The sequence below is a fragment of the Panthera leo genome, chromosome A2 (assembly GCF_018350215.1).
Source record: "Panthera leo isolate Ple1 chromosome A2, P.leo_Ple1_pat1.1, whole genome shotgun sequence".
NCBI classification, from domain to species: domain Eukaryota; kingdom Metazoa; phylum Chordata; class Mammalia; order Carnivora; family Felidae; genus Panthera; species Panthera leo.
The window spans coordinates 39,334,757-39,359,765 of NC_056680.1; the positions used below are offsets into that span (position 1 = coordinate 39,334,757).

Sequence of the window (25,009 nt, forward strand, 5' to 3'; positions counted from 1 at the left end):
CGGGGACAGATCCAGGACGTGAAGTCAGCTCTGGTCCTGGGTGCTGCCAGCCCAGGCGATGCTGGGTCAGCAAGAGTCCCTCCATCTTGTATGGAGGCCCAGAAAGAAGCTCAGGGTCAGGGTCCTCCTTCTCCTCATTCTGTAGTTCCCATCCCAGTCTGTGAATCTGGCCATGGCTGCGTCCCTCTCCTGGGAGAGATGGATCCCAAGCGGCAGCCCCTTGGAGCCCATCGCTGGCCGGAGCTGGGACGGGCATCCTTGAAGCTCGAACCTTCTGACCCCACAGCCAAGTTCCCAGTCCGGGTCTCGGTGGCAGGCAGTTTTCTCTTCCCAGCTGCATGGCCTCAGGCATTCACTAATCTCCCTGGGCCTCAGCTGACCCATCTGTAAAAGAGTAGCTTACGGTCAGCTCAGTGGTCCCCAATTTGAGGCGAGGACACAATGGGTGGAAGCACAGGTAAAACGCCCTGGGTCAATCCAGTGCAGGAGCAGCTGTTCCAGATGAGAGAGGCCTAGGTCTTGGCCCGCCTGAGTCCCCCCTGGGAGCAGTGGGAACACTCCTCACCTGGCTCATCCTTGAGGCCCCATCCAGCTCTAACATTCTGTGATCCTTGGATCTCAACACATGCCCCCCAGAAAAGTTTTTCTTTCCAGATGTGTTTATCAAGACCCTTGGGATCCAAGTGACAAAAACTCAGCTCAAACCAAGGGAAGCGGAAAGGGGAATATATGGGCAGAGTCCCTAGAATTCCACTTTGGTTTGTTCAAACGTGGCAGTCCCTTGCTTTTCTTGAATGGCTTTTTGCAGCTCGTGGGGGGGAAAATGCAAACGCTTTGTGTTAGCCTCTGAGTCTGTGCCTGACCTGGGCCCTGATGCTTACTCCCTCATCCTGAACCTTCCTCTCCCTCATCCGGGCCCTTGCACATGCTGTGTCCTCCACCTGGGACGTTTTTCTCCAAGCTTTTTCGCATCCAGCTCACTCTCCCAATCAGGCTGCAGCTCGCTTGTCACCTCTCCAGAGAGGCCTATCATGTCCACTCCAACTTAGGTGGCTCCTCGTGCTCCCTTTCGCCTCACCTGGCCTTATTTCCTTATCACAGTGATCTTACCTGTGCGCTCCGGTGCCTGCTGCCATCTCCCCGTTAGAATGTCCATTGCCTAAGGCGCTTTGAATCACTTACTGGGGTATCCCTGACATCCACACTCCCCTCGCTGTGCGCAAATGTTCCATAAATATTTGTGGAGTGAACGAATAAATAGCGACAGTAACTCTTCATGCTTTATCAGGTCCAGATTCCTCTGCCTCAAACTCAGCATGCCCTTACAAACCAGAGCCTCTTGCTTTTCTCAGCTGGGAGCCACACCCCCCTGGCCAGGTCTGCAAGATAGCGCATCCTGGGCACCTCCCCGCACCCTCTCACCAACCGGTCTCCCCCCACCCCGATCTGTCAAGTTTCCGCTTAATCTCCCAAAGCCAACCACTTCTGCCCGTCCCTACACCCCCCGCTCCAGGCCAAGCAGGCATCTCCCCCGCCACACACACACCTCAGGGCACCTGCTGCAGCTTCCCAAGGGCTCTCCTGCAACCCCTTCTCACCTCACGCCAACCTCATCCCTGCACCGCTGCTCTGATCGTGTCTCCCTCCACTGAGAAGCTACCATAGCCCCATCCGGACACTCGGAAGAAGCTCGCTGCCTTCTGGAGGAACACAGCTCTGCATGGCCCATCCCCAGGAGCCCATCGTGTGCCTTCCTGCCCCTCTCTGCTCCAGCGCTATGTTCACCAGACTCTTGCCCCCAGCTTAACAGAGCACGGACCACGGTTGTTCACACGCTTCAGCTGGGGCTCCTGGAACAAGGCTGCCTCTTCTACTTCAGTTTAAACTCCAGGGGCGGAGACACTTGCCTGGCTTTGCATGCACAGCCCAGCCCTATTCCTGGCATTCAGTGGTGCTTGATAAATATTGGTAAATGAATGGATGAATAAACGCGATTGAATGTCTTCTATATGCCAGATGTTGAGCTAAAAATATAAACACGTTATCTAATTTTCCCGGCAATCTTGCAAACGAGGTGCTATTATGTTTGTTGATTGAATACATGAGTGAATGGATGAATGAAAGAACTAAGGGGAGCAGAGCCGCAATCCCAAAGCATACAAAGGCCAGGAGGAAATAAAATTTGTAAAAGGCACCCAACGTAAGACACTAGTGAGTAAAAGAGACCGTGGCAAAATGAAGCCCCATGGCATCTATTATAGGCTGAATTGTAGTCCCTCGAAATTCATAGGTTCAAGTGCTAACCCCCAGTACCTCAGAATGTGATCTTATTAGGAGATAGGGTCTTTGCAGATTAAGTTAAGATGAGATTGTTAGGATGGGCCCTAGTCCAATATGTCTGGTGTCCTTATAAAAAGAGCAAATTTAGACACAGAGACAAACACACACAGAGGGGAGACCATGTGAAGGCACACAGAGAGAAAATAGCCAAGGACAGGGGGCCTGGGACAGATCCTTCCCCCATAGCCCTCACTCAGAAGCCCTCACTTCCAGTACCTTGATCTTGAACTCCCAGCCCCCAAGCTGTGAAATCATACATTTCTGCTGTTTAACACCCCCCCCCACCCCCCCGCCGGTCTGCGGTACCTGGTTACAGCAGCCATAGCAGACGAATGCAGCATCTGAAGGCATTCACATTCAAAACCATTTTTCAACCCTGGTGGGCCAAATGAGATTTATCCGGAGGCCACGTCCTGCCCGAGAGGGCACAGGTGGAAACCCCTGCCGCTTCCCGGGCCCAGCCACACTCTGTCCACTGGGAACTGGCTCTGTGGGAAGCTGAGGTCAAGCAGATCAAATGGGAATTCAATTATGGTTTGGAGACAAGTCCTCGAAGTCACAGATTAAATGAGGGCAGGTACTGAAGCCAGGGCTTCCCTGTGGTGCCTGAGCCCCAGGCTTAAGAAGCTGGGCATTGCCTCCCAGCAGAACCCCATGAGGCCCAGCCTGTTTGTCAAGTATAGCAGAAAACCCGAATTAAAAAGAAGAGGTAGATTGGATTAGTTTAGACATGCCTGTCGACTAATATCCCCAGCATATGGTAATCAATGTTCTGTAAAGCACATTGGAACTGCTGTTTACCAGTATCTGTTATTTGTAAAAAAAAAAATGAATCTATTTTTTTCCCCTCCATTTAATTCAGAAATCTCATGTTACACAGAAAGGTTAATTACAAACCGACTTCTAAGAACCCTTTGTTGGAAGCTTCTGTTTCATTTTCTCCAAGATGAGTCCTTGAACTCCATATTTGGGAATGCAGACTCAGGCTGGCTTAGCGAAATCATTTCCTCATTCTAGCGGCCCCCAGATGCAGCAAATCTCTCAGATGGCCTGATGGAGCTGGGATTAACCAGAAACCACTTCAAACCACCCAAAACCGTCTAAAATGTGGTTTTGTTGCTTTTTCCATTTAGATTGAAGACCACCATCTTTTCAACATGTTGTCCTGGTTGCAAAAGTAAGAGGGTCTCGAGTTCTGGGACCACAATGAGAGACATCCAATATTCCAGTGGCTACAACAATTAGGTCTGTTTGCTCCCAGCTCCGGAGAAGGTAAACGGTCTATTACTTGGTAGGTAATGCATACCACATGGCATTCCTCAGCCTCAAGCCTGAGAGGCCTCGTTTTCCTGGCATGGTACAGAGTAGGGCCCCAGCACCCAGGCTGAGCCCGTTCCCCACCGTTAGCTGTGCCCAGAGCTTGCCATGGCCCCGTTGCAGCCTTCCCGGAAGGCTTCTGTTCGCTCCAGCCTTGCTTGGAAAACTTCCTTACAGGAGATGTGGGCAAGACTGGTTTTTGTCTGCCTGGACCCTGGGCGTCGTGGCTGGGCCAATCAGAGGACTGCATCCCTCCGTTTGGGTCGCGGATGGGCATGTGACCCAAATTCCCTAGGACGCAGAGCCAGTGTGTAAAGATAGTCCTCCTCTTTAAAAGAAAAAAAAAATTTATTCTGTCCTACAAGAATATACAACTAAGCTTCTAGGAACCAACGTTCTTGCCCGATGGAGTGTTCCCAGCTGCAGCTGAACCACAAAATAAATCCCAATGATAATAATAATAATAACAGTTAAATACTTATATATTATTGACTCTGGCAAGCACTATTCTAAACATGTTACATATATTATTACCTCCCTGAATCCCCACAACTTTCCTCTGAGGTCAGTACTCTTTTATCACATCCTGATTCTATATAGATTAGGAAAATGAGGCACAGGAAGGTTAAGAAACTTGCCCAAGGTCACAAAACAAGTGAGATTCAAATCCAGGGAATCTAGCTCCAGAGGCCTCACACTCAAAGACTACCATAGAGCGAGCAAGGGAAAGAGGGAAAGATGCCATCATTTAAGCCCCAGGATCTAGCCATGCCTGAAGCTACCGCTGGATTTCTTAGCATCACAAAGCAATTCATTCCCTTTGTTTGCTTACCTGCTGTGTTTTGCTGTCTGTCTTTTGCAACCAAAGGAGTCCTGCTTCATGTATCCCTCCAATACATTCTGCCTGGGTAGAAGATTGGCAAGAAGCATCTCAATGTTTCCTAGAGTCTATTTCCCAGGGCTTGGACGACAAGCATAAAGTCCCTTCTTCAGGTTCTATTATTAATCTCGTTTCACTGACTATGAAACTGAGGCTGGAAGAGGTTAAGTCACTCCTCCAAGACTGCATAGCTGATAAGTAACAGGCATGCCTAAGGCCCCTCATGTCTGGCTGAACCTATGTCCATGACCCCCCACTACCTCCATCCCAATCTGTAGTATCACTGCGCTGATTTGTAATGCATAGCCCGTCTACTTCCAACATCAACATAAAGGTTCGTAGTAGAAATTCAGATGCCAAGACAGTTAAAAGTGGGTGTTGTTGTTAATTTTTTAAGTAATCTCTACCTCCCACGTGGGGCTGAAGGCACATCCCTGAGATCAAGAGTCACATGCTCTACCAACAGCCAGCAGGCACCACTAAATTTGGTGCCTATTTTCTTTTTTTTCCTTTTTTCTTTTCTTTTGTTTTTTTTTTTTTTTTTTTTTTTTTTTTTTCAACGTTTTTTATTTTTCTTTTTGGGACAGAGAGAGACAGAGCATGAACGGGGGAGGGGCAGAGAGAGAGGGAGACACAGAATCGGAAACAGGCTCCAGGCTCCGAGCCATCAGCCCAGAGCCTGACGCGGGGCTCGAACTCACGGACCGCGAGATCGTGACCTGGCTGAAGTCGGACACTTAACCGACTGCGCCACCCAGGCGCCCCTGTTTTTTTTTTTTTTTTTTTTTTTAAGAGAGAGAGAGAGTGTAAGAGAGTGTGTGGGGGGAAGGGCAGAGGGAGAGAGAGAATCCCAAGCAGGCTCCATGCTTAGCACAGAAGACGACATGGGGCTCGATCTCACAACCGTGAGATCATGACCCAAGCTGAATTCAAGAGTTAGATGCTTTTTTTTTTTTTTTAATTTTTTTTTAACGTTTTATTTATTTTTGAGACAGGGAGAGACAGAGCATGAACGGGGGAGGGTCAGAGAGAGGGAGATACAGAATCTGAAACAGGCTCCAGGCTCCGAGCTGTCAGCACAGAGCCCGACGCGGGGCTCGAACTCACTGACCGCGAGATCACGACCTGAGCTGAAGTCGGCCACTTAACCAACTGAGCCACCCAGGTGCCCCAAGAGTTAGATGCTTAACTCACTGAGCCACCTGGGCGCCCCTAAATTTGGTGCTTTTTAACAATAATTTTATTGATACATGACTCACATGTTACACAATTCAAACAGTAAAATTTACAATTCAATGATTTTTAGCATATTCACAGAGTTGTGCAGGCATCGCCCAAATCAACTTCAGAACATTTCATCACCCCAAAAGAAACCCTGTAGTCTTTCACAGTCACTTCCCATGTCTCTATAAATTTGCTAACTCTTAGACGTTTCATATCAGTAGAATCATAAAATATATGAAATTTGTGTCTGGCTCCTTTCACTCAGAATAATATTTTCAAGGTTCATCCATGTTGTAATATGTATCAGTACTTTGTTTCTTATTATTGCCAACACTGGAAATTCTATGGATATATTGAGTCTTACTTACCCATTCATCAGGTGATGGATATTTGTGGGGGTTTTTCGTTCACTTTTTGGATATTATCAAAAATCCTGCTATGAATATTTGTGAACATGTTTTCCTGTTTTCATTTCTTTGGTATGTACCCAGGATTTGCTGGGCTTGCTTTAGGGTAACTCCATGCTTAACTTTTTGAAGAACTTCCAGACTATTTTCCAAAATCGCTACACAATTTTACATTCTCACCAACACTTTTTATTCTCCATCTTTTTAATTATGGCCATCCCAAGGAGTGTATCTCAACACGGTTTTGATTTGCACTTCTCTGATGGTTAATCATATAAGCATCGTTGCACATGCTTATTGGCTATTTGTATGAATATATTGGAAAAATGTCTATTCAGATCCTTTGCCCAATTGTTAATTGCATTCTCTTTTTATAATTGACTTGTAAGAGATCTTTATATATTCTATAAAGTCCCTTATCAAATATATCAGTTGTGAATATTTTCTCCCATTCTATGAGTGTCTTTACTTTAAAAAAATTTTTTTTTAATATTTATTTATTTTCGAGAGTGAGTGAGAGAGAGAGGCAGGAGAGGGACAGAGACAGAGGAAGACAGAGACTCTAAAGCAGGCTCAGCACTGAAAGCACAAAGGCAGACCTGAGGTTTGAACCCACGAACCGTGAGATCATGACCTGAGCTGAGGTTGGATGTTCATCTGACTGAGCCACCCAGGTGCCTTTCTTTTCACTTTTTTGATGGTATCCTCTGAAGCATGAAAGCTTTTAATTTTTATGGACTCCAATTTATCATTGTTTCTTTGGTTGCTTTCGCTTTTGGCATCATATGTAAGAAATCATTACCTGATCCAAGGTTTATGAAGATTTACTCCTGTGTTTTCTTCTAAGGGTTTTATAGTTTTAGCTCTTACATTAGGTCTTTGATCCATTTTGAATTAATCGTGTATGTATATGGTGTGAGGTAAGGTGTCCAGCTTTGTTCTTTTGCATGTGGACACCCAGTTATCCCAGCAGCATTTATCAAAAAGACTATTCTTTCTCTGTTCAATTGTTTTGTCACAGTTGTCTAAAATCAATTGATTGTAGGGGCACCTGGGTGGCTCAGTCAGTTAAACTTCCGACTCTTGATTTCAGCTCAGGTCCTGATCTCACACGTTCATAAGTTTGAGCCCCATGTGGGGCTCTGCACTGTCACTGCACCTTGCTTGTCATTCTCTCTCTCTGCCCCTTACCTTGCTTGTCTCTCTCTCTCTCTCTCTCAAAATAAATAAATAAGCTTAAAAAAATCAATTGATTGTAAATGTTAGGGTTTATTTCTGAATTCTCAATTCTATTCCATTGATCTATAGATCTATCCTTATGCCAGTATCACAATATCCTGATTATTGTTGCCCTGTATTGTTTTTAATATAAGAAGTGTGAGTCCTTTGATTTTGTTGTTTTTAAAAAGATTGTTTTAGCTATTCTGGGTCTTTTACATTTCTGTGTGAATTTTAGGATAAGCTTGTCAATTTCTGCAAAGAAGCCAACTGAGATTTTGATAGGGATTGCATTATGTCTGTAGATCATGGGGGAGTATTGCTATCTTAACAATATTAAATTTCTGATCCATGAACATGGGATATCTTTCCATTTATTTAGGCCTTCTTTTGTCTCTTTCAACAATATTTTATAGTTTTCAGCGTATAGGTTTTACATTTGTTCTGTTAAACATATCCTTTTTAAGTATTTTATTCTTTTCAATGCTCTTATAAAATGAAATTTTCTTAATTTTATTTTCAGGTTGTTCCTTGTTGGTAGATAGAAATACAGTTGGTTTTTAAATACTGATCTTTTATTCTGCAATCTTGCTGAACTTTGCTGCAATAGCGTTTTGTGGATTCCTTAGGATTTTCTATATATAAGATCATGCCAATTGCAAATAAAGATAATTTTACTTATGTATTTCCAATCTGGATGCCTTTTGTCTCATTTTCTTGCCTAATTAGCCTAGCTAGAAATCTCAGTACGATGTTGAATAAAATTGGTAAGAGCAGACATCTTTGTCTTGCTCCTGATCTAAGGGGGAAAGTAGTCTTTCACCATGTAGTTTGAAGTGGGTTTTTCATAGATGTCTTTCATCAATTTGAGGAAGTTCTCTTCTATTCCTAGTTTATTGTTTTTATATCACAATGGTGAAAATTAGTTTTAAAAAGAGATCTTGAGGCTTTCAGATTAAGACAGAGCATTGAACGCACATACCATTTTGTTCCCTCTTGGACACCATCTGAACTGGAGTAAAAGTTCTTTTGTTTTGTTTTGTTTTTTGCAAGAAACCACAGGTCTGAGAGAATGAAGAGGACACAATAAAAGAAAATACTTTAAGCTGGGAAGCAGACGGGGAGGTAGCCACTGCCTGCTGAAAGCCAAATCTAAGCCAACATGCAAAAACCAACAAAACCAACCAAATCCTCCAAAAGTCAGGAACTCATTACTCATGTAATTCTAGAAGGGCAGGTGAAGGGTGGGGAGGACCGAATAAGGAAAATCAGTTAAAAGCCTGCAAAAAAAGCAGATGCCTTCCCATATCTGCTCCCTGGGTCACCCCTCACTCCAGGATGCAGGGCATCCAGCCCTCCTCCACTCCGCTTAAGAAAGAAGGTTTATTTCCTGAAGAGTGTGACACAGAGGATATGGGACTGTCCATGATGAAGGCTGAGGCCCCAGACTGCTCCCCAGTCTCTACCTCCAGGCAGGAATTTGGAAGGGTCTGACGAACACAAAGTGGAAAAAAACTAAAGGTATTTACATTCAGGGTTCCCCCAAAAAAGAGTTCCCCCACAGCCCTCTACCTTTAATAAGTTCTATTCTTGGCTTGGTGTTTTTAGCCTTAGCTTGCCTCTCCATAGGATTTAGAGACACCTGAGAAGAGCCTTTAACAGGACATAAAACAAGGAACTTAACAACAGCAGACTAGTCTGAGAAAAGAAAGCTTTAAATCATCATTAATTTTCTCCAATGAGAAAATATATTGCAGGCATGAAATAAGAGGCTGAAATGACAAAACAGAAGTGTACAGAACAACAAAAGAATGGCCCGTGGAAATGGGAAACATGATATAAGAAATGAAGAACTTAATAGAAGAAATGGAAGGCAAAGATGAGGTATATTCGTTTCCTAGGGCGACTCTAACCAAGTACCACAGACTGGGGTACTTAAAGCAATAGAAATTTACCATCTCACAGTTCTGGAGGCCAGAAGTCAAAAATCAAGGTACTGACAGAGATTAGTTCTCTCCGAGGACTCTACAAGGAGAATCTGTTCCTTACCTCTCTGCTCCATTCTGGGGGTTTGCTGGCAATTTTTGGTGTCCCACGGCTTGTAGAAATATTACTCCAATCTCTGTCTTCATTTTGACTGGCGTTCTCTCTGTGTCTGTGTCCAGATTGCCCCTGCAGTAATGATGCCAGTCATATTGGATTAAGACCTACCCTATTGATTTCACTTTAACTTGATTAGCTCTGCAAAGACCCTATTTCCAAATAAGGCCACACTCACAGACACTGGGGGTTAGGAGTTCAGCATATTTTGGGGGACACAATTCAGCCCATAGCATGAGGTTGTTTTTTTCTAAAAAAAAAAATGAAAGCATGAAAAGAAGACAAACAGAAATCACAAGAAAATCAGAGGAGGTACAATATCTGGATAACAGAAGTCCCAGAAAGAAAAAGTAGAGAAAATGAAGTCATCAGTGAAATAGTTTAAGGAAATTTCCCAACACTGAATGATTTGAATTTGGGGATTGAAAGCACCCAGTGGGCATTCAGCACAGTTGTGAAAATAGATCCACCCCAAAGAGCATAGTCATGAGGTATCAGTGTACTGGGGACACAAAAGAGCTTCTTACTTTATGTTATGTTATTTTATGCTATTTTATTATTTTATTTTATTTTAGATTTTATGTTGGCTGTTGCATCCAACATGGGGCTCAAACTCACAACCTTGGGATCAAGAGTCACATGCTCTACCCACTGAGCCAGCCAGGAGCCCCAGAAAAGCTTCTTTAAATGTCCAGAGAGAAAAAAAATAGGTCCCATGTGCAGGATCAGAAACCAGAAGGCTTGAGGCTTCTCATCAGTGTCACCAGATGTGAGGAAGGAAAATGACTTCCAGGGGAGTGTACAAGGTGGGTATGAAGGAAGAATGCAGACATCGTTGGTCTTGAAAGGTCTCAAAGAATAGAGCCCCCTCTACCCCCCCACATCCTTTCTCAGGAAGCTACTGGAGGATGAGCTCCACCAAAACGAGGAAGTAAAACAACAAAGAGGAAAACCGGGATGACAGGAAACAGGAGATACAACAGAGAAGAGAGGGACATACCAGGGTGGTAGTCAAGGGAGGTCCCACTGTGAGAGCCGTGCTGGGCCTGGATGGGGACAGGTCAGGAGACACTAGAAGAGAGGTCTTCAAGAAGCTGAAACGAGGGCACCTACAGCCAATGAATCTGTTGGCAAGCATCGAGCCCACAGGCCAGCTAGCCTCGTCTTCCCCCTCCACCCTGCATTTCCTCCCTTTTCTGACTGGCAGTTTCAGGAGGCTATCCCCGTGGATTGCCAGTTTTGAGCTCCCTCGCCCTCGGCTTCCTGTCAGGCTGGCTATTGAGTAGCACTGGCAGGAGATGAGAGGGGATGAAGCAAGGGGGGTCAAGTGTATTTCATGCTCCTCCCGGCCTGCTCTGATGCCACCTTTTTGGCAGTGGCTACTTTATCCCTCCCCAACCACAAATCCTGCAAAGCTGCCTCTCTTGCAGAGCTGTAAATGCTCTAGGCTCCGGTAAGCCTCTTTCCCCTCTTTGCCCTTCAGGCCTGGCACTGGTAATGGCTTCCCACTGTTGCTAACGTCTGTGGGTACCTCTCCACCCAAGTCCACACCTCTCTCAAAAGCCCTTTCATGTAGAGCCCTCGGGTGGAAACCTCTCAGTGATATGCTCTGTATGACCAGGGCCCTGACTAAGCCTATGCATGTTTGGTTTTGAAATGGTGATAAATGCAGAGAGAAATAAGCAGACAAAAAAATACTAACTCCAGAAAAAAAAAATTGTGCAGGGAAGACAAAGTAATCACAATTTTACCATAAAACTCCACTGTGATATACACTTACGTATATAGTCAAAATAATATAAATGCTGATGTTGATCTAATCAAATATGCTATACAGACAGTGGGTCCGGGGTCAGGGAGAAGTCTACGTTTGTAGATTGAAAATGGGCAGAAGGAAAGAGCTAAAATCTCATCTCCCATAGTAGAAATTAAGAGGTAACATGCAAGATGGAAAACAGGAAAGAACCCACTGGGCATGATTGTGACGTATGAAAAGAAATACCAAATAGTGATAAGGAATAAAAAAGAGTTTCCTCTGAGAAAAAGGAAATGGAAGAGAACGGAAGCAGGACTGGAAGTTTAGACTGCTGTTACTCTTAATGGACTAATCCTCTAGGGATGCATAACTAAATACCACCGATTGGGTGGCTTAAAAAACAGATATTTATTTGTTCACAGTTCCGGAGGCCAGAAGTCTAAGATCTAGACACCTGCAGCAGGGATGGTCTCTGCAGACAGCTGCCTTCTTGTGGCCTCGCATGGCCTTTGCTCTGTGCGCGGTGAGAGAGTGAGGTCTCCGGTGTCTCTACCTCTTCTTATAAGGACATCAGTCCCCTTAAGGGACCCACCCTTACCACCTCACTTAACCTTACATATGTCTTTAAATTTTTTTTTTTAATGTTTATTTATTTTTGAGAGAGAGAGTGAGACAGAGTGTGAGCAGGGGAGGGCCAGAGAGAGGGAGACACAGAATCAGAAGCAGGCCCCAGGCTCCGAGCTGTCAGCACAGAGCCTGACGCAGGGCTCGAACTCATGGACCGCGAGATCATGACCTGAGCTGAAGTTGGAGGCCCAACCGACTGAGCCACCCATGGGCCCCCCCGCCCCCTTACGTATGTCTTTAAAGACTCTATCTCCAAACAGTTCACTTTGGGAGTTGGAGCTTCAACATACGAATTTGGGAGGAACACAATTCAAACCATAACACCTAACATGACTTGATCCGGGAGATTCTTTAGACTATGACTATGTGCGTTATGGTGTATCTAGGGAGCATCCAACTGTGCGTTAAATTGTCCTGATGTAAAGGGCAGGATTAAGGGCATAAAGACACAGGCTAATGGTGGACTTTGGTGACACACACGCTTCTTATGGATCCTGGCTTTGGATCACACAGGAGACTTGCCATCAAGGGCTCCAGATATGGACCAGACTCACACAAAGACCTTCCAGAGCAGATGCAATTAAATGTGTAACTGAAACCTCATCCCTTCCCCAACCCAAAACCTCAGACCACGGAATTCCCCAACTTGAGGACCATTTCCCAGGTTTCACTTTGGAGGAGGTGGACTGGAACAAAGAGGTGACTGGGAACGTGAAGCGGGATTAATTGTCAGCCTGGCTCGCCCAAAGTTCCAGGTGCCTCCACCTGGGTTCAGTTCGCTCCCACTTTTAACAATACAGCCAGAATAGGAAACCAGGTTTTTCTACTCGGAGTCTCTCCTTGGATACGGGAGGGTGAAGGGTGAAGGGACTGGAATGGAGGAAGTGAAGTTGGGAGTTAGTTCTTTCTAATTCCTGATCAATCTCTGTTTATGTTCTTATAGTCTGGTAAAATGGTATGGTAGACTAGTTAATGCTCAAAATGTCTGCTGCCCCTCCCTGTGGCACCCAGCCTAGAGGAGATGATACATCGCTATCCTGTGTTGGGGAAGGGATGCTTTTTTCTTCAGGGAGAAAGTCATTTATAGGAAGAGAAGTCAGAGTCATGCCCAAGTTGTTTGGATCCTTCTTGGCCTGCAGTGGAGATATATACACGTCTCCTTCTTTTTCTCTGGAGAGCCCTAACTAATACATAGTGGTTTAAATAAAAGAGAAGTTTATGTCTCACCAATAGGGGTCAGGGGCTAGGCAGGGCGCCTGGGGATGACAGCTCCAAGGTGTCTCAGGGACCCAGGCTCTATCTTTCAGCTCTTCCTGTCCTCAATAGGTAACTTCCATCCTTAAGATGACTTCATGGTCCATGATGACTGACAGTTCCAGCCATCACCTTAAAGTTCCAAGCCAGCAGCCTGAAGAATCAGGCAAAATTAAAGCATGCTGGCCTCCCTCCCATCATTCAAGGACATTAAGAGTCTCTAATGCATAAGGGCACCTGGCTGGCTCAGTCGGTTAAGGGTCTGACTTCAGCTCAGGTCATGATCTCACGGTTCGTGGGTTCGAGCCCCGTGTCGGGCTCCGTGCTGACAGCTGGGACCCTGGAGTCTGCATCAGGTTCTGTGTCTCCTTCACTCTCTAGCCCTCCCCCACTCGCAGTCTGTCTCTCTCTCAAAAATGAATAAACATTAAAAAAAAAAAAGAGTGTCTACTGCATAACTGGAAGATACCCTTGTTCTTATATTCAAATACGGCCCTGGCCCTTCTAATCAGACTCATTTCAGGCCATGCACTTTGCAACACTGGGCAACGGTTGTCAAGGTGTAAGGACTGTCGTGTTTGCCTTCGGTCTGTGACGGTTGTTTAACCGGAGGTCAGGTCAGACTTCTTTTCAGGGTGGGCTCCTTGCAGGCAAAGACAGGGTGGGCAGAGTGAAAGTAAATAAATATGCTGACATCTGACAAACAAGAGAAAACAGCCAAGCAGAGACATACAAAACTCAGGAAACAAGAGGTTAAGCCCTCAGACGCAGAGGGTGGAGAGAGGGCTGGCCCCCAACTGGGCTCCCCACAAAGGGCCTGCTGCCTCTTGGGATGCCCGCCCCAGCTCTACCCGTGGCCCTGAAATGGGAGAGGCTGTTCTCTCCAAGCGTTAGAAGGCGAAGCCAGAATCTTCCCTGTGGGGAGGACTCCGGGAAGGGGGTGAGGCTTGCAGCTAGATTGCTGTCTTGGAACTAGGTCCTTTGGTCAGTGCTGGTGTCCACGGAGCAGTTCACACGGTTGGTTCCATGCTTTTAGGGGCGCTCAGGAGCGCGCGTGGGAGGGCCTCGGGCCCTATCTGCCAACTAACTGCTGGGCCCGGGCACCCGCGCTCTGCCCGCTGTGCCTCCACCCTTCCCCCTCCCCTCCCGAACGAGGCTGCAGGCCCGGGCGGCGACGGGAAGTGGCGGGCCCTCGGGGCAGAAAGAGGGATGCGCCGACCTGGCAGCGAGTCCGCCAGTTCTTGCGCTTCATTCTTAAACACGCGGCCGGAGGACTTCGCCGCTCCACGCTTCGGGCGAGGACACTACGGTCCGGCCGCTCCTGCGAGCCCATTGGCCTCTCCGGCTCCACCCTTTCCCTGCCCCCTTCCCCTTCTCCGTCCCCAGTGCTGTCCCGGCCCCTTTCCCGTCCCCCCACCTTCCCCATCCCCGGATCAATCCCCACCCCGTTCTCCCGACCCCTTCCGCCACCCCGGCCCCCCTCCCTGGTCCCATTCTCGGCCTGTCCGCTTGCCCCCGGGGCCCCGGGCGCGGAAGCCTCCCGCAGGCCGGGAGCCCCGACAGCCCTCCTTCGCGGCAGCGGACTCTATTAAGCCGCATCTTCAGATGTCTGGGATGCGGGCGGAGGGGACTTTCTCAGACACCGAAGTGGACGGTCATGTCAAGAGGCAGCGGAAGCCTCACCTGCTGCCGGGAACAAAGGCTTCCGGCGTCCGGGGAGTCAAGAACGACTCACTCAAGCAGGAGTGTGACTGAGATGAGAGCGGAATCCAGAGTCCAGCTGACAGCCAGGGCGCACCGTTAGATCTGCTCAGAACGGGTCGGAGGAGAAACCTCCGAGGCGGAGCGCACGGGCTGGCCGGGGCCTGGGCCACGCTGCTGGCTCGCACTGGCTGGAGCCCACTCTCCCGTCGGCTTCTCTCTCCTGCTGTGGGGGCTCCCTGTTATGGCCCTGAATGGTCCTATCCTTGTAACTCATGGGCACCGGGAAGTGACTCGAGCCATCCCTTTGCAAAGCTACTGTGGTCCGCACGTGGCCTCAAAGGTAGGAAATGGCGGGTGTGCAGGATACGGAGTCACCCTGTGGAGCAGGGAACTGAGATTTTGTAGGTATCTAGGAGGAGCCGGAACTCCAGCTCACGAGACCTTTGTGTTACCGTTCTCCAGAGAAAGAAGCCAAGGTTCAGAGAGGCTCAATCATTTTCTAACGGCCACAGAGAGGCCCAGTAGGTCTTAACTACAGTCTTTTCACAAACGCTCCCCCAGAGTTACGTTAGTTGGTGGAATACATTTTTAAAACACCATATTAAAGAAAGTGAAATGGGTTTCTTTCCAGCAGGACTTCTCAGAGCCTTTGATATACTAATGATCACTGTGAAACTCCAAGAGGGCTTCTGTATTAAACAGGATTTCAACCAAATGTATTTGGCCACAGCCAGGCATCTGGCCTAACTCGAGTTCAAGGAACATACTTTGGAGGAAGCTGCCCATTCAGCCTCTCGAAGACTAAACTCTGAATTAGACAGCCTTGATTCAAATCCCAATTCCTCCACTTACTAGCTGGGTGGCCTTGGGCAAGTTCCTTAAGATCTCCGTGCTCCAGTTGCCTCATTTGTAAAACAGGCAGGCAGCAATTTCTTCATTCCACAACCATTTATCCAGCACAGACTGCCAGTAACCCTTCTAGACACTGAGGGCTATGTCAGTGCTTACCTCATAGAATGTGACAGATGGCAGTGTATTCCAGGGAGCAGTACATTTTTTCTCTGAGGGGCCAGATAATAAATATTTTAGGCTCTGTGGCCCACACGGTCTCCACTGCAACAATTCCACTCTGCCTTTGTAGCAGGAAAGCAGCCACAGACAGCACGTGAACAAACGGGTGTGGCTGTGTGCCAATAAAACTTTATTTATAGACGCTGAAATCTGAATTTCAGATATTTTTCATCACAAATATTATTCTTTAAAAATTTCTTTCAACCACTTAAAAATGTAAAATCCATTCTGAACTCACGGGCTGTACAAACACAGGCAGTGGGAAAGGATTTGGCCCACGGGCTGTCGTGTGCCCGTCCTGACTATATTCCATAATGTTTCTGTGCGGATTAAGTGAGTTAATACTAGGCGCTAAACACAGTACCAAGAAAGCGTGTTCTTGCTACGTAAATGAATTTTGCTACGGTGATGTCGCTCCATGTTGCGCAGAAGGGATTTACAGAGTCAGGATGAAGTGAGGGTTTGTCACAGAGCTGGGAACATAAAAAAGGGTCCCATGCAACTGTGGTTCCCAGGACCCGCCACTCACACCCACCGTTCCTGGTGTACACAGTGCTCTTCGAGGGTAAATCCCCACTAGGGATTCACGGGGCTTCTACGGAAGAGTAGCAAGCCCAGGCGTTGTCGGCCCTCGGCCTCTGCTCAGCAGCCACCAAAGTGGTCCCCACGTCTCGCCGGCCACACAGGCAAGCTGGCCCCTCCGTCCACCAGTGGCTGCTGATGGCTTCGGGATGAATGGAGGTGTTGGCAATTCTCCCTCTTATGAGTCTATTTGTTTGCATTGTCAGGATGATCTCTGCACATAGGAGTCAATTGGAACATTACAGTATCATTTATTAGAGGGTCTTGCCTCTTGGGAATGCCTCACCTTCACACATTTTCCACTCTGGCAGATTGTTATAATTCCAGCCAATGAGATAACTCTACTGTAGACTTCTCCAAACGGGTACAAATTTCTTTAAACGTGAAGAGGCAATGAATACAATTTATATATCTGCCTTGATCCCCTGCACGGAGCTCTCCTCCTTCTGGGGCTGCTGTGATGGCTGAATTACTCAGGCTGAAAAAATGGTTCTCATCTACAATTCACTCTCCATGAGCGTATTTGGGGCCGATCTAATGGATTGTAGCTCAAACTTCTCTGTGCCAGGAGCTCGTGACATTTATGCACGAATGAAAAGTCCCACTCCCCATCAGTACACATGTGCGTATACACTTACGACATACACACGTATAGACACATATGCACGCAGGTACAATATATGTGTGTGTAATCCACAACCGATGCTTAGTAGTTTCCTACTGTGTGGTGATGCCAGGCACCCTGTGGCTCTCTAATTCTCCCACTGACTCTAAACTTCTTTTTTGGTAATAACAGGACAGTGAACATCATTTAAAAAAATCAAACTTTTAATGAAGAGAAGCCATATTCATTGTAACACTGTGTGTAGATACAGAAACACCAAGCAGCTGTCAAAAATACCACCGGACTTGATTTACATGTGGCCTTCGCCCAATTGCTCTGGGCCAGGGCCGGGGGGGGGGGGGGGGGGGGGTGGGGGGGGGTGGGGAGGGCAGGTATATAACATAAAATATAAAAACAAGATAAAACAATCACAAACCAAGCCTTTCTCATTCCCAGTGTTGCCATCAGTGAAGCATTATAGCGAACGTCCAGGAAATAAAGTTGTCCCTCTTATTAAAACCACGACAAAATAGAAGCAACCCTGGGGGGTGGGGGGGGGGGGGAGCGGAGACCTGGGCAGAGTAGGGTTTGTTTCTGAGATGAGGAAAATGAGCCTAGGGAGGCTGACTTGCCCACAGTCACCCACAAAGTCAGGTAGAGGTGGGAGCCTTCCACAGCTCTGACTCCCAGCATGAGCCTTGCTGTTTCCAGGAATCACATCCGTTTGGTGTTTTGCCCTGTTATTTGAGAGTCCCTGGGGTTGGCAGAACCGGTGCGACAGCCTGGGCAGGTCCTGGTCTGGCCTATATGGCTACACCCATCACTGCCAGCAGGCCTTTGGGTCTGGCATTTAAAGCTACAATGCTTGGCACTGGCCGCCTCCTCTGGTCCCATTTTAAACAGGAAAGCGGAGGTTTTCGAAAAGTTGGTGTTGGATATTTAGTTTCCTTCTTTCCGGACTCCTTCAAGTCTCTCAGCCAGCCTTCCATTGAGAATCCCTATGGCCCCAGGGAGGGCTCCACAACGGAAGAGTTGACTAAGTCAGCCTTGTAGGGTCCCCCAGTTGCTTTGGATGGGTTTGGTCCAGGGAAGGAATGGTAAATGAGTTTTACCACACAGGAACACGGGGTCACGAAGACTGTAGAGCTGTGTTGAGGCTTTGGAGTCTGAATTCAGCTGAGAAGAGAGTACTGTGACTGATTAGTGAGGTCTGGCACAGCTCCAGATGGGGGAACAGGTGGGGGTGTGGTCACTTGAATGCCAGGTCTAGGTCAAAAGCACCGGCAGGAGGGGGCCAATTTCAGTCTGCATCCACGCGCTTATCCCCCTTAGCTGTGTTCTGGCAAAGCACTGGATCTGTCATTGGGACTAGAAACACCCAGTCACCAGGTGCCCTACAGTGAGCCCCCCAGTCGCAGCCTTGTGATGAATGCCTGGAGAGAAGGCAGGTTTCCCAGGCAGAACATGACACCTGGATATCTACTTTCGCTTCAGGGTCTGCCCTGACCTGAGCGCCTTCCTCTATCTTTCCAGACATGTCCTATGACCTTTTCTAGAAAAATCAGAGCCTCCCCTGCAGTATTCAGTGGTCCGTGTCTATTGCACTTCACAGAACTCCGACTGCTAGGGAAAAGACTGCACCTTCCTGACAAACACTATTAGGAGCGGCCAGAACAGACCTTGGCTTCTTTGACAATTAACAAGCAGGACCTTGATCAAGAGGATGGTTCTGAACCTTTCCTTCCCGGGATGTTAAGGTTTCGGAGTAGCTCTTCAGAACCGCTCGGAGGTCAGGGACGAGACAGACCAAAGGCCTCCCTGACACCCCTCATCTCCTTGCTGCCCCAGGCAGAGGCTGGCCGGTTGCCACGTCACAGGATTATGAAAGCAGAGCATAAGCCTGGGTGCCTTCCGGCTTCAGGGATCATCCTATCCTTGACCAGGATGAATTCGGCCAGCGTCTATACCATGTCGGTGTCACGCCCCAGCCACGGTGTTCCTCAGTGGGGGTCTGGACGCGTCGACACGGCGTTTAGCCGAGGACAAGAGGGAAGGAGCCATTGTCTCCCTTCCCTCTTGTCCTTACGGCCAGAAAGGATCCAACTTCTTGCTGTACGCCTCTATCTATGCGAGGCAGCTGCCATCCTCCTCAAAGGGTGGAGCCAGGGCCACCAGCAGCGGGGACCCTCACGCAGGACTCCTCAGACACCAAAGAAAGCAGAGAGGTAGGGGGTACAACCAATCGCCTGTCTATAGCCACAAGAGCCGCTGGGAAACAGGAGACGCCATCTGATCCCTGCCCTTACACCCTTCCAGATCCTTTCCGAGACTTCTGAGGAGCCAGACTTGGGTGACGACTCCGTACCGGCAATTAAGGACCAAGGAGAACGCAGCTTTCTTAGTTTCCTTTCGTCAGGACGAACCCATTTTCCAGTTGGGGGTCCTGCACCATTTTACACCGTGTTCCTTTCAGTGCTAGTCCGAGTGCAAACTCAGGACAAAGAAGAGTAATCAGGGGTGCATCCTGAAGCGTTTCAAGTGGTTTTCGTATCCTGTGGAAGGGTACAGCGACCGCTGCGGCCACTCAGCAGTGGTCTCCCTAGCACGCGGCAAGCTTTGTGTGTGTGGCTTTCAGGTCTGACACTGCCCTTCGTTTACATCGGAGTCACAATTTACCTAACTGCAGTTGGCCAGAAACGGGTTGTCTTCTGACAGTTTGCGGCGAGCCACCGAACTGACCGTCGTCAGCCGCCGTCTCTTTTTAAATCGCTATAACCGATCTCAAAGGATGAGCTTAGATACGTGAAGATGGTTTTCTTCCCAAATCTGGACGTTCTTTTTGTTCAGTTAGGTTTGCTGTTGCAGCTTTGAGATATGCACACCTAAACCAACTTGCGCTCTTGGCCTCCTGTTCCCAATGGAAATAACCCGCGAGCTAAAAATCCGAGTACAGAATGGAACCATTTTCCTAAGGCTAAAATCTATACACAAGGAAATAAAGATTTCAGTGTAAATTTTACTATTTTATTTGTGAAAAAACTACAAGCAGAATTCATAAATAGACATTTCTATTTAAAGCAGGAAAATGATAAAGTGGCTTCTAATAACATAGTCGTGCACATGCCAGTAACAGGAATATATTAACATCTTTTATTTGCTAGACAAAGAGCAGTGTCCAATATAAATTTCCCCAAAACATTTAAGACCTGTGAATTTCTGACCAGTTCACAAAACCACCAACTGACACTTTAGCATGAAGAAAAAAACAAACCTAACAGACTGTCAGCTCTAAAGACGTTACAGAGCAGAAACTTCCAAAAGCGTTATACAAGCTGTCTTTCTGGGCAAATGAAAAATATAGCTCGTATAATACATTAACAAAAATTCACAAGATAAGATTATGTTTTGACATACTTAACAAGCATTCTCTATTTGTCTCCAACAAACAAAGCTAAGGAAATAATGTAACCATCTTTACACAGTAAATTAAGGTTACAAGTCATACACAAGAACAGAACTGCTTGCGCATTAAAAACTGTTCAGCTCCATTGTCATACTCTAAATGTTGGCTCTTAAACCATTTTCGGTTACATACAAGCAAAGGTTATTATATATTCAGCAATTAATAAATTTTCAATAATTTAAGATACGGTAGCTTAAAAAAGTAGACTGAGAATGGTCTTGATAAGGCAGGTGAGACATCTTAGTGGAACTAAACTCACAGAAGCTTCTGCCAATGTTTTAAAGATCCAGATTGAAACTGAAAGGTTTGATCAGAATATTTTGTGGGTGTCAAGATGTCTTTCCCTTTTTTTTTTTTATAAACTGCATGACTCAAGCAGAGCACGCTGGGGAAGCTCTGTTGTGTGTGCGCACGCACGAGTGTGATAGAGCGTGTGGTATGAAAACAAATGGAAACTTGCAAGCGGAACACTGTGCTTTTGTTTGTTTTGTTTTTATAACCTGCTTACTGTGCCACTGAATACCAAGTATTTCTGGTCCTCTTTTAATATATATCTTTATAAACTACACTAGTGTTTTTATGCGCTGCCTACTAGTTGTAGGGCAAACTGCAAATGCAGAAGTTATAGGAATTCCATTTCCAGAATACATGCCTGAGGGATGTCTTCAATTTCGGAAATTAAAAGTGTAGAGTCCCCACCACTTCACTACCTCAACAGGATACACCACAGCAGCCAGAGGACTGGCCCAACGGCATGTGACTGTCGAGAAGTCCCAGTGTTAGCTGCAGTTTCTAGCAAAATGCCAATTTCACCTCACCTGTCTGAAAGCAACCCTCCCTGCCTTCACCCCTCCCAATCCTTTCCTCTATTCTTTATCACGGAGGCAAAACTGAAAAACCAAGACACTGGCGATGAATTAATTAGCAGCCTATGAGTAGCTGGTTCATCAGCTCTTTCCACTAATCTAGGGGTCCAATCACTTTACATGAAACGAATTTTGAGAAAGTACACAGTGTTTCTGAACAAAGTGCATACCAACACTTATTGGTTCAAAAAGCAGTGCAACCCACGAGTTTGGTGGCATTTAAATTTTCTTAAAAAGGTAATTAGAAAACGTAGCAATTCCTTACATCTCTGGAAAATAAATATGGCTGACTAATTTACCCTCCCTGAGACCCTTAATAAAAGGAATATTAAAACTTTAGAAGGAATGTCTTTGCAATATCCCACTAATATTAAAACGTGGATTTAAAATTCATAGTCAAATCACTATGGATTATATATTCTGATGCTTACAGAAAGCATCTGATTTCCTTTGGTTCATTAATAAATACTTTAAAAATGTATTTAAAAAGAGAGCATAGCTTGCATCCCAGATACAAGCATCATTTTAAAAAGAGGGGAACAATTGTCCATGCATTTGAGAATAGGAGCACAGCAACAAATAGCACTGCTTTACAGCCTACACCTTTGAGGACAGAATTTAAATTACGGCACACCAGTGACTACCGAATAGTTTTAATGTAAATGTGAAAGGAACCTTTCCTCTTGGCTACTCAAATCAAGCTGTTAATTGTTTCTTTTTACTCGTTGCCTCCATAGACAGGTACTTCCGTTCTTAAGCAAACCAGGTTTTTCACCCCACAATGTGGCACTTCATCACAAATCGCTGCCCTCCCGTGAGTCCTTCAGTATGATCAAAGAAAGGAAGGTGACACCAAGTTCCCATGTTTGAAATGACTCTGAAGCCTACAGACCGCGTGGATATGAACGTTAAGAGTCAAACGCAAGAGACCCGAAATCCAAACAAAGCAAAACAACACATTTGAAAAACAAGGAGGGGGTGGAATCATGTTAGTGGTCTTTTTGTTTTGTTTTTGCAAGACAGTGAAAAATGAGGGAACAGAAATGTTGAAAAAGACAAAGATCACACGCTCGCAGGAAGTCTGAACTTTCCCTGCAATTCTGGCTGCTAATGCTTAAACCGTTCACCACGTTCCCACAGCAGGGAATCGAGAAATGTCTCTAAACACTGTAAATACTCCATGTCGGGACTGGATGTGCGTTTGATAACCTTGGTTCAGTCAAAAACAAACAAGAGTAGGTTTTAAGAAGGAAGAAGAAGTCTCATAAACTAAATTGGCAGGGTAAGGAAAAGGAGAGGACACAAGGCAAACCAACTTCAATTACAAAAACCACGACTGCAATGTCACGTGCAAAGTGGTAAGAGGGAGTTGCTTCTTGTATGGACCAAAAATATAGGTTAGACAGTTTCAGTCCTGAAACTAAGAGATTTACCTCAGACATGAGTGGAGGTCTGGAAAATGGATGGAATTCGAGTTACAGAATACCATATTTTCATGAGTGCTTATGTAAGAACAGCAATGCTAACATGTAACCGGAACTTACACGAATACTTGGCATTCTGGAGCTAGTTTAGTTACTTTTGAATCGTCTTCAAAGCCCTCCCAACTAAACCATTTGTGATTTGTCAGTTATTCCATTGCAAATGCAGGCTATCTGGAGCAGTCTTGAAATCTGAGATCACATTGTGTAAAAAATATATATTTTTATATCGTCCAGTACTCTTTAGACAGATGAGAGTCAAGTTCCCACGTGGGTTGGAACATACTTCATGTAGGACTGATTTTAATTTAATTTCAGCACTTTCCTAGAAGGGACTGTCCCAGATCTGTAACTGTTCAATGTTGTATTCACTTCACAGTGTATCAAGCACCAGCGTTGCCATGGATTGGTTTCAAATAACCCTTTATATATAATTTTATATTTATATATATATAGTTATATCAAAACTGATAGTACATAGTATAACTGGAAGAAAGAACTAAACTTAAAAGGATATGCTGAAAGGATGGAGTCTGTGAACACAATAAATAAAAGTTCCCTCCCCCACCCAGCCCCCCCCGCCCCCCCCAACAAAACAAAAACAAAAAACCAGTTGTCATGTACATGGAAAATTGTGCACAGCAGATTTTTTTTTTTTTTTATAAAAAGTAGATTCAGGAGCACATCCAATTATAAATGATTGTTAGGAAAATCATATAAAACAATGGAATACATAAAAGTGTCAAGAGTAATCGTCAGGGTGCGAAATTCCTTGGTGGCCAGATGCCCATGGCAAGCAGAAATCATCCTGGCAGCTTCACTAAGAGGCCGATGTCCACAGAAGATTCTCCAGGGGGTGCAAGCAGCATGGGCAGGTGGAGGATTTGAATTTCATACCCTGATTCATAGTTTTCACAATTCCATGTGCAATTTCAGAAAGATTCATCATTTACTGCTGACATGTCGCCCTTTGGCGTGGAGGAACGGGAGGAGCCCTTGTCTGTGCTCTCTGACCCCGAGCTGCTCTGGTTCTGCTGTTCTGACCCTGCACTGGAGGTCACTGTGGATGAGGAGGTCGAGGAGGAGCGAGTCTTTTCCTTAAAGTCTGTGATAATGACGGTGACGTTGCCCACAGTCACTGCCAACTGCTGTGCGGTGCTCCTGTCCACGTTTTTCAGCCGGGGCCTGAAAGCAACACCCCGGGGAACAGCCAATTAAATATAAGCTATGGATTCAAAGCAACTTCTCCATCAATATACACACAGACCTCACGCCACCGTGGGTGGCAAGGGGTCTAAATCGCCACCACACACACCAAGAGCTTCCAGCAAAGTCTGCTGATTAACTTTTAGCGACAGAAACCACCACCGGTTAAACAAAGCTTTTGGACCAATGCAAAATTATCATCGGTTGATCTTTCTCCTGTTGTGGGCACAGTGATACAGAAGAAACCCACATATTTACACGTGTGTTTTCCAAGCGAACAGGCCCACACCTAGCTCCTGCCCCCACCCCTTCTTAGCTTGCAAGCTCACAGGCACAAAACCTGCCCCGGGTTCGGGACTAGGACAAAGTAAATCAGAGCAGCAATGCTGTATTTCAATCTAGCTTCAAATACCTTGAGGTGTGATTCGTTTCACTGGTCTTTGTTGTAGCATTTGCAGACTGTATGCTGTTTGCTTCACTAGGAGGATCTTTCAGAATATCGGACTTTGGTCTGGGGGGGGCGGGGCGGAAACAAAAAGAGGCATTTAAAACAGGGCTGGAGTTCACCGGCAAAATAACAGAACTGTGCAGAGTGGGCTGGGAACTTACTTTGTTTTCTTGTTGGTATTTTTCTTGGTAACACTAGGACTGATTTCCTTATCTTTCTCAGGTTTCTCTTTGTCTTGCTTCTCCACCTTCTCCTTCTTTTCCTTCTTCGGGGGCGGCGGGGTGGCGTACTGCTGCGCCACTTGCTGCGCCACCAGCTGAGAATTGATCCGAGGTTTTCTAAAACGTTTAAGGAAAGACACGTCACTATTTGCTTTATATTATTTCTCTCACTTTTTTTTTGCTTTGGTCTTACAATCTCTCGAAGTATTTTATGACCGGTGTCTGGCAAGTGCAAACTAA

The 25,009-nt window shown here is 46.2% G+C and overlaps 1 protein-coding gene across 1 annotated transcript in view; it reads right to left on the bottom strand.

Moving 5' to 3' along the window:
• Positions 1 to 23,494: 23,494 nt before the first annotated feature.
• Positions 23,495 to 25,009, bottom strand: part of LOC122214574 (RING1 and YY1 binding protein) — a 79,764-nt gene continuing 78,249 nt past the window's right edge. The window contains exons 3-5 of the mRNA XM_042929983.1: positions 24,710 to 24,886; positions 24,513 to 24,611; positions 23,495 to 24,079 (exon numbers count right to left, since the gene is read on the bottom strand). Coding sequence (XP_042785917.1) covers positions 23,827 to 24,079; positions 24,513 to 24,611; positions 24,710 to 24,886 — 529 coding nt within the window. The 3' untranslated portion in view covers positions 23,495 to 23,826. The remainder of the gene's footprint in view (positions 24,080 to 24,512; positions 24,612 to 24,709; positions 24,887 to 25,009) is intronic.